General features: G+C 35.2%; 1 protein-coding gene across 3 annotated transcripts in view; it reads right to left on the reverse strand.

Annotated features, from left to right (window-relative positions):
- Positions 1–1924: 1924 nt before the first annotated feature.
- LOC101896103 (tachykinin-like peptides receptor 86C) overlaps positions 1925–16810 on the reverse strand; it is a 182860-nt gene continuing 167974 nt past the window's right edge. For all 3 annotated transcript variants that reach the window (XM_059128086.1, XM_059128088.1, XM_059128092.1), the window contains exons 5-8: positions 8514–8594; positions 7996–8343; positions 7772–7902; positions 1925–2223 (exon numbers count right to left, since the gene is read on the reverse strand). In XM_059128086.1, the coding sequence (XP_058984069.1) occupies positions 1949–2223; positions 7772–7902; positions 7996–8343; positions 8514–8594 (835 nt within the window). In that variant the 3' untranslated portion in view covers positions 1925–1948. The remainder of the gene's footprint in view (positions 2224–7771; positions 7903–7995; positions 8344–8513; positions 8595–16810) is intronic.

Genomic DNA, 16810 nt, shown 5'->3' on the forward strand with positions numbered 1-16810 from the left:
TCTTCACAACACATCTTGGGTAAGCAGAAATGTTTGTCAAATTTGAAGAGAGTTGGATGTTTTTTTCGCTCTTTTGAGCGTTTTCTTTTTCAAAATCTTGAGCCCTCTACCATCATTATAACAAATCGTATATTCATAGAAATATTGAGATGTACCAATACTGAATTCTGTTAATTTCGCGTTTTGCGGCTTTCATGAATATTCAAAATTTTCACCCAGAAGGAGTAGACCGATATATCCCATCTTCAAAGCAGATCTTGTGTTAATAGAAGTAACGGGATATGTGTAATTTGAAGAGAAACGAAGAACGGATTATTTCGGATTTTATGATAGCTTTTGTTATTTAAGACTTTGACCATTTGTGGGGGAGGTACAAGAAGGAAAGTATATATATTCATAATCAGCATAAGATTCTAAGTCGATTTAACGATGTCCGTCTGTCTGTGCGTCTGTCTGTTGAAATCACGATACAGCCCACATTAATTGACATAGCGCGCCAAAATTTAGCAGGGCAATTTGTATAGTGTCTAGGATCGTTGGTATTGAAAATGAGATATATCGGTCCACGTTTTGGTATAGTCTTCATATAACGGTACCTCCCGATATTCGGTATTTTGATGATTTATGCCACAATTGTCTGAAAATTGGTATTTATAGGTCATAACGGGTCCTAGTTCGTGTGGCGAGATATTGCATGTATAGGTCCACGCTTTGGTATAGCCCCCATATAAAGGTACCCCCCGATATTCGGTATTTTGCCGATATTGCCCATTTTCGCACCTGACCTAGCACTGATGCAAATAGTAGGATTTACCAAGTTAGGGCAAAATCGGATCATCTTTTCCCTTTCTGTGCAGTCAAATATATATATATTTTTTGAAAATTTCAACCTTTCGAAATGATATATACCCTCTCGAGCCATATGGCTGGGGGCATAATTCTGCGGCTAATCAAGAATATGTATATTTGTGTGGTCTAAAATCCTTATTTCGAGTAGTGACAAACAAAATGACAATTTTAATACACCTTTTATAGCTTGGAGGAGGGTCTCCGTTCTCCATTAGATACGGAAGTCAGGGTTCTAGTGTAGTTGGCTGTGTCCTGATTTCCCTCTAAACCTTTTGGAATGTTTTTTGGTGATCTGTATCGCAAATAAATAGATGTAAAAACCACTGAAAGTTTCATTTAAAAATATACGTTTTTTTTTATTAATAATATTCATATATACATTTAAAACATATTTTTTTAAACATAGAAATAAATTATTATATTTGAATGTATGTATATCAGTAAATAATAGTTTTGAAGTACCTTCAAGGTTCGGCTTACCTAGCAATCCATTTACATTCTGGTATTTACAATTAACATTAAATAAAATTTGAACTAATTTAACAATAGTAACAATATTTCTATTAAATGTTAAATTTAAAAAATATCATCTTATTTTATTTTAACAATATATAAAAATATTTCAAGAAATATATTTATTTTTGCTACATCCACCTTAATGTAAAATTCTGACAAGAAGTCCTTCAGCCGTTGTGTGGGGGGGGGGGTATGTACATTTTCTCAAGTCTGTAAAGAGTGTATATAGTGTTTCCTTTTTTTAAAAATCTAATTAAAATTTTATTTTTACAAAATCCATTTAAAATTAATTTTTTTTTTTAAGAAAAATATTCATACATTTTAAGGTCCTTGGGAAACCAAAGTTGTTGTTGACTTTACATTCCTGATTAATTTACTTTTAAATAATTTTAATTTCAACGATTTATCGTTGTTTGTTTTTTTTTTTTGTAGAAAATATTCGATGTAATTTTATTACCTCAAAAACAAAAACTTTTAAATATCTCACTACCAGACTGTCAATCAGTCACCATTGAAATTCCTTAATTTTATTTTTTTTTATGTTTTTTTTTTTTTTTTTTAAATAAATAATTTGTCCTTAGATTTACGATTCTACAGCATTATTGTCCTCATCACATGAAATATAACGTATCTTCAATTTCTTCCTCTCCAGGCCATTGTGCACGGAGATTGAAAGCGGCGACTCTTCACCGGTCTTCGCCAGCTTCTCGGTGGCCAATATACTATTCCGATGTAACATCACGCCACATGTATTTCCCATGTGATTCACTACTGAATTTTTTTGATCCGGCAACGATGAGTTGGCCACCTGTATTTGCGTCTCAATGGTGCTGCGTTTCCAATAGGGTTTATTTTCATCTGAAAAATGAGAAGAGAATACATTAAAAAAGAAACTAAGTGAAACCCAAATCGATTGGAAAATGCGGTCAAGGCCCTTGAAATGTCGAAAATTAAGATGTATATTTTTGAGGCCTCTACCAAACCCTTGATCTACAGTTACAAACTACAAATTTTTACACAGACCTAAAACAGCAAAATTTTGCCGATATTAAGTGGAAAATGTGACTACATAAAATCTAAAAGGATACTTGACATCGAAATTTGACCCTTATATATAGGTTATGTCAAAAATGATTGAATTAAGTGATCTAGAACGTTCTATTAAATTACAAAGCTCTATATTAAATCTGGCCAAAGATAACTCCAAAAAGTGGAGTCCCTTTGTGTATGGTTAAGGCTATATTAAAACCCTCAACATTTTGGAACCAAAACTCTTGTGGAGTTTGGATTTACAAACCGAATACTATCAAATCTAGAAGGCTATATTAAAACCCTTAACATTTTGGAACCAAAACTCTTGTGGAGTTTGGATTTACAAACCGAATACTATCAAATCTAGAAATATCAGTGACCTCAACTCCAGAATTTCAGCTCTATCTCTTTACCCAATACCAAGTTTAGTAACATTTAGTACGCACAGTAACATTTAGTACGTAGTAAAACAATCTACAACCATCAGATCTCAAAACCAAATACCAACAGAGACCTCAGTATCAAAGTTCGGAATTCCAGCTCTATCCCTATCTCTTCACCCAATATCTAATTTAGTACCTCTATATATAATATAGCTATAATACACATTTCCAAAACCCCCTCCATATTGTAACCACTGACACAAACAGTGACATCTATATACAATTTCAGGATTTCAGCTCTATTCCTTCACCCAATACCAAATTTAGTACTATTCAGTACTTTTCGTACAATTACAGCATACATTTGCAAAGTCACCTCTTAATTCCATATACCGTCAGAGATCCCAATATCAAATTTGAGGATTCCGGCCCTATCTCTTCACCCAATATTAAAATTTAGTACAATTTCGTACTTTTCGTACAAATATAGGACGCATTTCCAAACCACACCAAATCCCATCCACAAAACAGATACCATCAGTAATCTAAATATCAAATTTCAGAATAAAATCTTTATTACTTCACCCAATACCAAATATAGAACCATTCAGTACTTTTTGTACAATTATAGTACACATTTTCGAAACGAAGTTCATATGTGCAGGCTGCCCATGAATTGCAATCCTAATACCAAATTTCAGATTTCAAGCACTATCTGTTCATCTAATACTAAAATGTTCAAATTTCGTACTATTTGGCAATTATTCATGCACAATATCAAAATTAAGTATTTCAGCTCTATTTCTTTACCCAATATCAAATTTAGTACTATTTAGGGTTTTTCGTACAATTATAGTACGTATTTCCACAACCACCTCTTTATCACAAACCTAACACCAATGGGGACCCAAATACAACATTTCAAAATTCCACCTTTATCCTTTCACATAATACCAAATATTCACATAATACCAAATGATACCATTTGAAAATTAAGTACCACTTTAGACCTTTTTGTAACCTCAAAGTTCGTATTTCCACAAACCCTTTGATATATCTGCACTCCGTCAGTGACTTATTTCAAATTTCGTTACTCATTTCGTTTGAATTCCAGCTGATTCCGTTTGTCCAATAAAATGTATTCTATTTGTAGTACGTTTTAGTACTTTTCGTACTCTTTTAGTACGAATTTCCAAAAATTAAGCCTAATCAGATGCCTACACACCAAGTCTGATTCTCGTGCAAAATATCCTTCGTTTCGTTTTTGTGTTGATTATCAGTCAGTTATTTCACTTATATATATACAGATATGTACGAATTTCCAAACTTCCTGCATACACCAATGTTATACTCAAAATTTCCAAAACTACTTCCATACCTCAATCATACAATCCCATAGAAATGATATTTCAAAATTTAAGAACACCAGCTCTATTGACCACAGTTCGAATCCGTACAAATTTTAGTACCATTTAGTACACATAAGTACACATTTCCAAAAAAACTTCCTACCCACTCCAATCCTACACTCCCACAGTAATCCCAATTTCAAAGTTCAGCATTTCATCCTTATCGGTTCGCCTAAATACAAATTGCGGCAAATTTAGTACCATATAGTAGAGATAAGTATGAATTTCCAAAACTTCCTACATAACCCAATCCTAAACTCCAACAGCAATCTTCATTCCAAATTTCAAGGTACCAGCTTTATTGGTTCACCCAAATCCAAATTTTATCAAATTTAGTACCATTTAGTACACTTAAGTACAAATTTTCATAACTACGTATATCATAGAGACCAGTAGAAATCATATATTCAAATTTCAGGATTACAATTCTACCGGTTCACACAAAATTCAAAATTGTACCAATTTAGTACACATAAGTATGAATTTCAAAAACTACCTACATAACTCTGCCCTACAATGCAATAGAAATCTTATTACCAAATTTCACCATACCAACTCTATTGGCTTCCCCAAAATTTATATTGTACTAAATTTAGTATCATTTAGTACTCATCGTCCACATAAGTACAAATTTTGAAAACTTCCTATATATACCAATCATACACTCCACCAGTAAAGTTAATTTCAAATTTCAGGATTCCAGATCCATCCGTTAATCCAAATTCGAATTGTACTAAATTTTGTACCATTTAATACTTTTCATTTACATAAATACACACTTCCAAAACTACCTCTTTACATCAACCCTACTCCTCAACCTCGATTCACCCTTCACATGACACAAAATAGTACCAAATATAGAACATTTTACTACTTTTCGTACACTTACAGGGTGAATTCAAAAAAAAAAAAATAACTCTTGGCGCATTCATCATGCATACATCATCATACGTACATATATTATCATCATTGTTCGTCAGATACAAATACAAATATGGTACCCATATTTAGCACCCTTTTGTCCTTTTCATACCGTTCTTGTACGAATTTCCAAAAACCCCAGCCATATCTGACACCTTCGGACCCTTATCCAAAATTTCAAGATTCTAGCTTCAGTCGTTTCGTTTGGGTGTTGATAAATCTTTAATTAGGTCCGTCAATTACCTTACTCTTTTCTTAATATAGATTTTAGGTAGTTCCTAAAAGTATGCTATAAAAATGCTAAATATAAATGTAAACCAGTAAGGAAAAGTCACAATGCATATTTAGTAGAGCTCACATAAGAAAAGAATTAATTGAAGTAGATCATACCTCCTAGCAACATTTGGCTTTATAGCAGTTATAATTTGGTTCCAGGGGAAGAATATATGGGAGTTAAATCCAATTCTGAATCGATTATCACTAAGTTTGATGGACACATTTTAATCTTTTACACCAACTAACATTGCTATAGAGTACATGATATCACTTCGAGAAGGATTATATTAACAACAAGTAAAAAAGCTGTAATTCTATTAAAATCTTAAAAATACCGAATGTAGCTATTATATTAGGGTCTATACGACGACATGAACCTGCGTAGGTAACATTTGTCATAAGCCATTACAATATTCAACTGCGAAACTTAAAAAAAATCGGGTATAATGTCGATAAAATCAAAACATCGAATATCGTGAAGTACCGTTATATGGGGGCTTTACGTACAGGTGGACCTGCACAGACAATTTGCTGTCTTAGGCTGTAGCATCCATTACGAACTTTAAATACCAAATTTGAAACAATTCCGGCGAATAAATTCGCTAACATCATCAAAATGCCGAAAAGGGGGAGGTACCGTTATATGGGGGCTTTACGGAGAGGTGGACCTGCACAGACAAATTGCTGTCTTAGACTGTAGCATCCATTACGAACTTTAAATACCAAATTTGAAACAATTCCAGCGAATAAATTCGCTAACATCATCAAAATACCGAAAATGGGGAGGTACCGTTATATGGGGGCTACACGAAGACGTAGACCTGCACAGACAATTTTCTGTCATAGGCTGTAGTATCCATTGCGAACTTCAAATACCAAATTTGAAACAATTCTGGTGAAAAAATGTCGCTAAAATCATCAAAATACCGAATATCGGGAGGTACCGTTATATGGGCACTACACGAAGACGTGGACCTGCACAGACAATTTTCTGTCATAGGCTGTAGTACCCATTGCGAACTTCAAATACCAAATTTGAAATAATTCTGGTGAAAAAATGCTCATAAAATCATTAAAATACCAAACATCGGGAGGTACCGTTATATGGAGGCTATGCCAAAACGTGGACCTACATGGCCAATTTTCAATACCAAAAGTCCTGCAGACATAACATACATTTGAGCAAAATTTTATCAATCTACTTCAATTCGTTCGGAAGCTAGAGTGATTTCCACAGACGGATAGACGGACAGACATCATGGACCTATACATACAATGTTTCGCCACACAAGCTAGAACCTATTATAACCTACAAATACCGATTTTGAAAGGTATTTGAAAAAAAGGCAGCAAATGGACAAATCCGTGAAAAAATGTGGCAAATATCATCAAAATACCCGAAATTCACTGCATTTGGACTCAAATCAGCCAATAATGGTATGGGAGCGATATCCAAATCTGCTGCGATCTCGATAAAATTTGGCAAATGCATTTCAGAGCACTATAAGATATCTGGTAGCAAATATCATTGTTGTCGAATGCATATTACGAATGTGAGGGACTTAAACACCAAATCGAATGAAACCTGTATATGGGAGCTATAGCTATATCTGAACCGATTTTCACCAAATTTTATGTACTTGCTTCTAGACTGAATTCGGTCGGATGTACCAAAATTCAGAACGTTTGGACATATATTTGCCATTTGGTGAACAATTAACCCGAAATCGGTTGGAGATATATATGAGAGCTATATTCAAATCTGATGAAACATATCTCAATCGATTTTCTACAAATTTGATATAGGTGCCTCTAGACTGAATTCGGTCGGATGTGCCATAATGTAGGCCATTTGGAGTGATATTGACCATTTGGTGATATTGGCCGAAATCGATTGAAGATATATATGAGAGCTATATTTAAATTTCAACCGATTTTCACCAATTTCAATAGGGTTCGTTCTTGAGTAAAACAAGTATTGTTTGCAAAATTCCATCTCGATCGGAAAATAAATGTGACCTGAATTTTGTTCATAAAAATACATGGGCAGATGGACTGTTGCATGCCAGTCAACTCAGAAAGTGATTCTATAAATATCCTCAAAAGTCTATCTTGCTTCCTTCTCCATGTTACAAACAAATGCACAAAGACATAACACCCTTATCACTATGTGGTGTAGTGTATAAATATGTCTGTAAATGCAAAAATCTGGTATTCGGGGGAATGCATCACCAAATTTCAAACAATTCTGTCAAAAAATTCGGGAGGAGAGGGACCTATCCTCATGAAATCCTTGGAATAAGAATCCAAAAGCCAACCTTTCCATTGATGAAGAAATCCAATTTTCTTCTCAACAACCCATCACCTGTTCGTTCACATACTTACTTTTCATTCTCGATCCATGATTATTCGAACTATTTTTGTTCAGTGTCATGCGACTTCGCGGCGAATGAATTTGTATTGCAGCAGCATTGAAGAAAAGGCAGCAAATGGCTTTTTGGAAATACATTCGAAATCTGAAACAAAAAAAAAAATCGAAAATAAAAACCTGTTAATTTCCGTTTTACCGTATTTTGAAAATTGCATATCTAAACACATTTCCAACTTACCGTTTATTCATCCAATAGTAAATAATTGGATTGACCATGGCATTGGACATGGCCAGCCAATAGAAGCCCAAATACATGTGCTGGACATATTTCGCTGACGTGACTTGGTTATTGTGATAGGCATAGATGAAGAACAGGTGGTAGGGCAGCCAGCAGATGGCAAATATGGAAACAATGGCGATAAACATGCGGACCACTTTGCGTTTCGATTTCATCGATTCCATTTGACGTTCGGTGGTCTCGCCAATGGACCGGCTGCCCCATAAAACACGGCCCATTAGTGTGTAACAGATTAGCATTACAATCATCGGTATGCCATAGGTGATAACCAGAATGATGATGTTGTACCTGTGTGTGTATGTGAGAGAGAGAGAGAAAATGGAATAAAGGATTCGATTGTTATTGACACTTCTCAGGTTGTGTTTGTATTTGTGTTGCTTATTTGCAAATATTGAATTACAAAGTAGAGTTGTTTGTGTGTGTGTGTGTGGGCGTGTGTTCTGTATACGATTACTTACACATAATCCAAAATAGATGTTGGATATCTTCCATCCGGCCAGAGCATATAGCACACCGTTCTCTGTTTGCCATTGTAATACCTGCCGAAATAAACCAGAATGAAAATGTTGTGAAATTAATCCGTCTGTTTGTCGGAAATCAATATTGTATTTCATTGTTAATTGGAAAGAATGGTGGTGGTGGTGGTGGTGGTGGTGGTGGTGGTGGTGGTGGTTGGGTATGTCGTTCGTTCGTTCGGATTTGTGGCAGTAGTTGTTTGTCAAATATTCATTTCCCTTCTCATTGTCCATTGCTTTGGTAATCACAAAATGGTGAATTGGGGCAAATATTTACCATAACACCATAATTTGGGAAATATTTGAATTTTGATCCGTTAATGTGCCTAGCAGGATTAGTTAATGGTTATTTCTGTAATCAGATTCGTAAAATATTTTAAGTTTCTGTCGGTGATCCGGTAATTGATTCATTAACGCCCAGACGAAACGGAAGCTAGAATCTTGAAATTTTGGGTGAGGGTCACTTTTGGCGAGGATAAGTTGTAGGTTATTTCAGTAATCAGATTCGTACAATATTTCAAGTTTCTGTCTGTGATCCGGTAATTGATTCATTAACGCCCAGACGAAACGGAAGCTAGAAATTTTGGGTGAGGGTCACTTTTGGTTCGAAAGTGTCAGATAAGGCTGGGTTTTTAGAACTTCGTACTAAAACGGTACGAAAAGTATTAAAGCCTACTAAATAAGGTACCCTTTGTATTTGAGGAAGCAGCAGAGCTAGAACTCTTTAATTTAGAATGAGGGTCACCGATGGAGTGTATGATAGATGTTTTTGGAAATTCGACCTATAAGCGTACAAAAAGTACTACATTTGGTACCATTTCGCATCATGTGAACGGATAGGGCTTAAAACTTGAAATTTGTTATGTCAATCAAGGTTGAGGTGTAGGGTCAATATAGGGAGGTGGTTTTGGAAGTGTGTGTTTATGCATACGAAAAGTACTTATTTCTACTAAATTTGGTACAATTTGAATTTAGGTAAACCGATAAAGCTGGAATTCTGAAATTTAGAAATAAGAATGCTATTACATTGTAGGAAGGAGGTTTGTAGGAAGTTTTGGAAATAAGTACTTATGTGTACTGCATGGTACTAAATTTGGTAAAATTCGAGAAATTTGGAGAAACGGATGGAGCTTGAATCCAGAAATTTGAAATTAACATTACTGGTGGAGTGTAAGATTGGGATATGGATGTAATTTTCGAAATTTGTACTTATGTGTACGAAAAGTACTAAATGGTACAATTTCGATTTGTGTGAACCAATAGAACTGAAAAGCTGAAATTAAAAAAAAAAAATTCTATTAAATCTAGGAATGAAGTATGTACGTAGTTTTGTAGTTCATACTTATGTGTACTAAATAGTACTAAATTTCGTATAATTTGAATGTGGAGGAACGGATAGAGTTGAAATCCTGAAATTTGAAATTTACATTATTTGCGGACTGTAGGATTGGGATATGGAGGTAGTTTTGTAAATTTGTACTTTTGTGCACGAAAAGTACTAAATGCTACTGTATTGGGTACAATTTCGATTTGGGTAAAACGATAGACTTGGAATGCTGAAAGTTGGAAATAAGACTGCTATTGCACTGTAGGACAGAAGTATGTAGGTAGTTTTGGAAATTCGTACCTATGTGTACTAAATTGCAAAAAATTTTGTACAATTTAAATTTTGTCAGAACCAATAGAACTGTTATCCTGAAGTTTAGAAACAAGATTTCTTTTGGAATGTATGATGTAGGTAGTTATGGAAATTTGTACATATGCGTACTATATGGTACCAAATTTTGTATAATTTGGGTTTGGGTGAACCGATAGAACTGGAATCCTGAAATTTGGAATTAAGATAAGTGTTGGAGTGTAGGACTGAGGTATGTAGGTAGTTTTGGGAATTCGTACTTATGTGTACTAAAGGTTACTAAATTTGATACAATTTAAATTTTGAGAGAACCGATAGAGTTGGAATCCTACAATTTGGAAATAAGATTACTGTGTGAGTTTAGGATTGGGATATGGAGGTAGTTTTCGAAATGTGTACTTAGGTGCACGAAAAAATACTAAATGGTACAAAATTTGGCACAATTTTAATTTGGGTGAACCGATAGAGCTGGAATGCTGAAAGTTGGAAATAAGATTGCTATTGCATTGTAGGGCTGAGGTATATAGTAGTTTTGGAAATTCGTACTTATGAGTACTAAATGGTACTAAATTTGGTACAATTTATATTTTTAGAGAACCGGTAGAGTTTGATTCCTTCAATTTGGAAATATAATTACTGTGGGAGCTTAGGATTTGAATATGGAGGTACTAAATTTGCTACAATTCCGATTTGGATGAATCGATAGACTTGGAATGTTTAAAGTTGGACAAAAAGATTGATGTTGCACTGTGCGACTGAGGTATGTGGTAGTTTTGGAAATTCGTACTTATGTGCACTGAATGGAACTAAATTGGGTACAATTTAAATTTTGGGAGAGTCAGTAGAACTCATATCCTGAAATTGGGGAAAAAGATTACTGTGGGGGTTTAGGATTGGAATATGAAGGTAGTTTTGGAAATTTGTTCTTAGATGTATTAAATTTGGTAAAAGTTGAATGTGGGTGAACCAATAGAGCTGGAAACCTAAAATTTGGAATAAAGATTAGTGCCGGAGTGTAGGATTGGTGTATGTAGGAAGTTTTGGTTACCGATATGGCTGAAATCCTGAAAATGGGAAATAAGATTTCTATTGGATTGTATGATGTAGGTTGTTATGGAAATGTGTACTTCTGTGTACTGAAATAAATGTTACTATATTTTGTACAAATTTGAGTTGAGGGTAACAGATAAAATAAAAGATGGAATTCAGAAATTTGGAAATACGGTTTTTAGGGGATTGTATGATTGATATATGTAGTTTTGGAAATTCGGAGTATAGGATTGAGGTATGTGGGAAGTTTTGGAGATTCACACTTATGTGTATTATTTGGTTCGTAAAATTTGGAACTAGAATTACTGCTCAAATGCACGATTGGGGTATGTATTAAAGAGTACGAATGTTTTGGAAATGCGTCCTATATTTGTACGAAATGGTACTAAATTTGTTATTGGGTGAGAGGAGACGGCTAAAATCCTTAAAGTTGATACTGAGAACTCTGATGGTGTCTAGAATTGAGATACAGAAGTGCTTCCGGAAATGTGAAATTAGGTAAACACTTGAAATCTGAAATTTGGTATTGGAGTCTTTATTCATGTGTAGTCTAGTGGTTTCGGGGATATGTAGTATAATTGTACGAAAAGTACTAAATGGTACTAAAATTAAAATTGGGTGAAGGAATATGGCTTGAATCCTTAAATTTGCTATGGAGGTCTCTGTTGGTATCAAGAATTGAGAAATGGAGGTGGTTTCGGAAATGTGTACTATTAGTGTACGAAAAGTACCAAATAGTTCTATATTTGGTACAATTTGGTATTGGGTCAACAGAAAGTGCTTGAAATCTGATTTTGGGTTTACACATGGAGGCATTGAAATAGTTTTAGGCAGAAAAATTGAATGTGGGTCCATTGTGGCTTTACAAATATCTTCCTTGGTAAAGTCAAAATGAGAGATTTTGAAGACTTTTTGGTGTAAAAGGTAAACATTTTCCAAGTTTTCTTTCCGGTTTCCTGTTAAAGTGGTTATCAAAGTGGCAAATACAAAGGCAAAAAAAAGTTAAAAAAGCAGCTAATTTCAACAGGGCCTTACTTTTAATACCCTCCACCATTTGAGGGATCTTGAATAATTTAAAAAATCCGCCGTAAAATACCACTTTAATAAAAACCGCTATATAAGAGATATACGAAGATGTCGACCTGCATAAGTAATGTTTTATTATAGACTGCAGTATCGATTCCGAACTTCAAATACGAAATCTGAAACAATTCCGTTGAATAATGTCGCTTATGTCAATAAATTTGTAAAATCATCACAATACCGCATAAAGAGAGGTACCGTTATATGTTGGCTATACGAAGACGGGGGCCTGCATAGATAAATTTCTGGCATTTTCTAGTAATCATTATGAGCTTCAAACTTTAAATACGACATTTGAAACAATTCCTGTCAAAAGTGTCGCTAAAATCATCAAAATACCGAATATCGGGGGTATCGTTATATAGGGGCTATACGATATCGTGGACCTTTATAAACAATTCTTTTTCAGGGGGTAAAGTACTCAGAAACAACTCCTGGAGTAGATTTTCAGACAATGCCATTGAAAAATTTGGCTACAATCATCAAAATACCGAATATTGGGAGGTACCGTTATATAGGGGATATGCGATATCGTGAACCCATACAGACAATTCTTTTACAGATTTAAAGTACACACAAAGAACTCCTTGTGTAGAATTTCAGACAATTCCATTGGAAAATGTGGTTAAAATCATCAAAATGCCGAATATCGGGGGGTATCGTTATATGGAGGACATACGATATCATGGTCCGATATAGCCCATCTCCGAACTTGACCTGCTTGAACACAAAAGACTTATCTGTGCAAAATTTTAGCTTCCTAGTTTTATTCAGTTTGACTCTAGCGGTATTACAAATTAAAGCTCTTTTGAATGTTGTGGTTAAAATTTTCAAATTAGAGAAAATCAGAAGATGCCATCATACGGATGGCCTACACTGATGTTTGTCTTCCTTGTGACCTCTGACAGAATGACAAATTTAATATATCCAACATTTGATGGTGGAAGGCTATATAAATCTACAGTGATAACATAAAAAAATCCTTTAAAAATATTAGAAAAAATGCTTTTCTCCCCCTATCAGATTCGAATTAAATAAATTTCCCGGAAATGCCAATAAAACACATTTGCTCATTTTCGCATTTATGCTAACTACTCAACATTGTTTTTATTATTATTTCAAATCGGATTTTCCGCATAACGACCCTAAGCAAATAAATCCCTTAATATTTATATTTCATTGATTCCAAGAATTTAATATTAACAAAACAAACAAATAAAACATTACCAAGTGTCATCAATAGTCATGAAGACAAACACACATACCCACACATACTTGTACATGACAAATCACGAAATGGTATTGCGCCACATTGAATCATTTTGATTTACATATAAATGAGCATGGTTTCCACTTTTACGAGCCTTCGTTAATGGAAGTTCAAATTTCCATTCTAATTCCCAATTACAGAGCGAAAACATTTTCAAAGGATAATATTTACAATCGAAAGTGACAAGGCCACAAAAAAAAAAAAAAATAATAATAATAAATGATAACACAGTCTGTGGGGATTTGTTTAATAGGGTGGGTTGAGTGATGTGTAGAAGTTGGAGAATGTATTTGAAATTTGAAGATGGATTCGTGGTAAAGTGCGATTTTTAAAGAGCTGTAGAAGAGTTTTTCAATTTCAATATAATATACTGATTTGCAAGTTTTGTTCGTTTACAAGACGGTTCCTGGCGAAATTACATTGTGCAACAAAAAATATTACGTCGAAAATCTAAGGATTATTACAGTAGAGCTAGGAAAAGGAGACACGTGTATCGCGGCGTTTTGTATGTTTACATCGAAAAGTAACCAAAATAGAGGGTGGGGAGCAAGTTTTCCCCTCCTCCACACTTTTGGAAATATTTGGATTTAGAATCCGCGAATTTTACGTATATAGTGTCTTCGGCAATATTGCAAATAAAACTAGTAAGGAAAACTTAACAGTCGGCTATATGATATCCTACACCACTATGCATATATAGTAGAGCTCCCGTAAAAAAAATTCTTTGAACTAGATCATACCACCTATCAACATTTGGCTCTAGAACAGTTATAGGTTGGTTTCAGAGGGAACTAATATATGGAAGGTATATCCGATTCTGAATTGATTTTCACTAAATTTGAGGGAGACATTTTAATCTTTTATGCCAAATAACATTGCTATAGAGTGCATGATATCACTTCGAGAAGGATTATATTAAAAAAATATATATCGGAGCCGAGTTCGACCAAATGGAAACGTACGTCCCGAAATTTACTCCATTTGGGCTGATAATAGTCATTATTTGCACAATAAACCTGAGATAGGATTATGGATATATATGGGAGCTATATCCAAAGCCGTTCTTGATAAAAGTTGACAAAGGTATTTCCGATCTCAAGATGTCCGGTATCAAATATCGAATGTGAGGAACTTAAACACCGAATGTGAGGAACTTAAACACCAAATCGAATGAAACATATATATGGGAGGTATAGCTATATCTGAACCGATTTCAAATTTGATGTACTTGCTTTTAGACTGAATTCGGTCAGATGTGCCAAATTTCAGGTTATTTGGACTGATATTGGCCACTTGGTGCACAATTAATCCGAAATAGGTTGAAGATATACAGGGTGGTATAAAAAACTGCAACCAACTTCAGACTGTTGTCATTTCTAGGCCACTCGTCCGACAGCTGCTAAAATTATTCCAGTGATAGCTCATTATATTGTTTACAAGCGCATAATAGCATTTTGGTGAGAATTTTCCAGAAAAAAAGTTATTCGCGATGGAATTCAAGCGCGAGAATGTGATTTTTTTATATTTGCCTGAAAAACCACAAGTGGCTATCGTCAGAGCACTCCAGCATTTAAATGTGAATAAATCTTTTGTGTCTCGTGCCATCGCTCGTTACCGTGATACTGTAGCGTAGCCCGACGTCAAGGGATTGGACGGAAGTGAACGGAAGAAAACAGCAACATCAGCAGAAATGGTTCGAAAAGTAAAAAAGCGACTTGATCGAAACCAGCATCGCAGTGGCCGAAAAATGGCTCGAGAGCTGATCATATCGCAATATTCCATTCGGCAAATATTGAAAAATGAACTAGGGGTAAAGCCATTAAAATTCCAAAAAGTGCAAGAACTTACACCGCAACAGAAAGAGAATAGACTCAAAAGAGCTAAAGAGTTGCTTTGCTTAGCCGAAAGTGGTGAACTGCCGAATTTGGTTTTCTTCGATGAGAAAACATTCGTTGCCCAGCAAATGATCGTGTTTACTTCTCAAAGAGGTCAACTGAAAATGTGCACCTTCGGCTGGCCATCAGAACTTAAGCGCCGGCCATGGTGATGGTGTGGGCCGCCATAACAGCCGATGGTCGTTCTCCGCTCGTGTGAATCGACCGTGACATCACAATAAATTCCGGAATATTATCGCGAAAATATTCTGGAGGTTGTATTAAAGGACACGCTGGACACGCAAACATTTTGGTCGCAGACCTTGGACATTCCAACAGGACTCAGCACCATCGCACTCAGCACGCGCCACCCAAGAATGGTTACAAAATGAGGTTCCTCGCTTCATTTCCAGCGCACAATGGCCACCAAAATTGCCGGATACCATCCGTCCGCCTGTTGACTTTCGAAGGGAGTATCCGATTTGGGCCAAACTGGAACATTGTAATATTATTTTCAAACTTAGATCCAGTTTGGACATGGGTAATATCGGTCCACTCCTTCTGGTAGCTCCCCCACAAAAGGTCGAAACAAGAAGGGATTGCCCAATTTTGAACATATTCGTATATTTCTATTAGTGTATGAAAATTTGCAATACCTCCCCCACAAAAGGTCAACTTTTGGATAAATATAACAATTAAAAAATATGAAAAAAGAGTCCAATTGTCTTCAACTATCACACATTTCAATACTTTTATCGACGCAAGATGTAGTGTGGAGATGGGGTAAATCGGTTCACTCCTTCGGGTACCTCCCCCACAAAGGATCAACATTTTGAATAATCGTCTCTCTTATATGAAATAAGAGCCTTCATGGTCTTCAAATTTTAAACAATGCAATCCTTTTACTAACACATGATCTGGTGTCAGGAACGGATAGAACGGACCACTCCTTCTGGTACCTCCCCCACAACGGTTCAACATTTTGAATAACCATGAAGCTCATAATAGGCGAAATAGGCATCCGATCCTTTTAAAACATGATACATCCTAATATTTCTACGGCACAAGACCTAATATGAAGTTGGAATACATCCGTCTGATTGTACAAACGATTGACCCTCTATGGAATAGGTTCCGAAGGAATGGGCCAGTATTGTCCATTTCATATCGGACCTAAATGAATATGATATAAATATTGCAACGTAGCAGGTGTGGACTATATCGACTACTTCCTTCACTTTATATGAAATATGTGATAGTATTTAGAAAATGTTGAAAAGTGCGCAAGGTACCAGATATGGACCGCAAGGTACCAGATATGGACTGG

Source organism: Musca domestica, unplaced genomic scaffold, assembly GCF_030504385.1.
Source record: "Musca domestica strain aabys unplaced genomic scaffold, Musca_domestica.polishedcontigs.V.1.1 102, whole genome shotgun sequence".
Lineage (NCBI taxonomy): Eukaryota > Metazoa > Arthropoda > Insecta > Diptera > Muscidae > Musca > Musca domestica.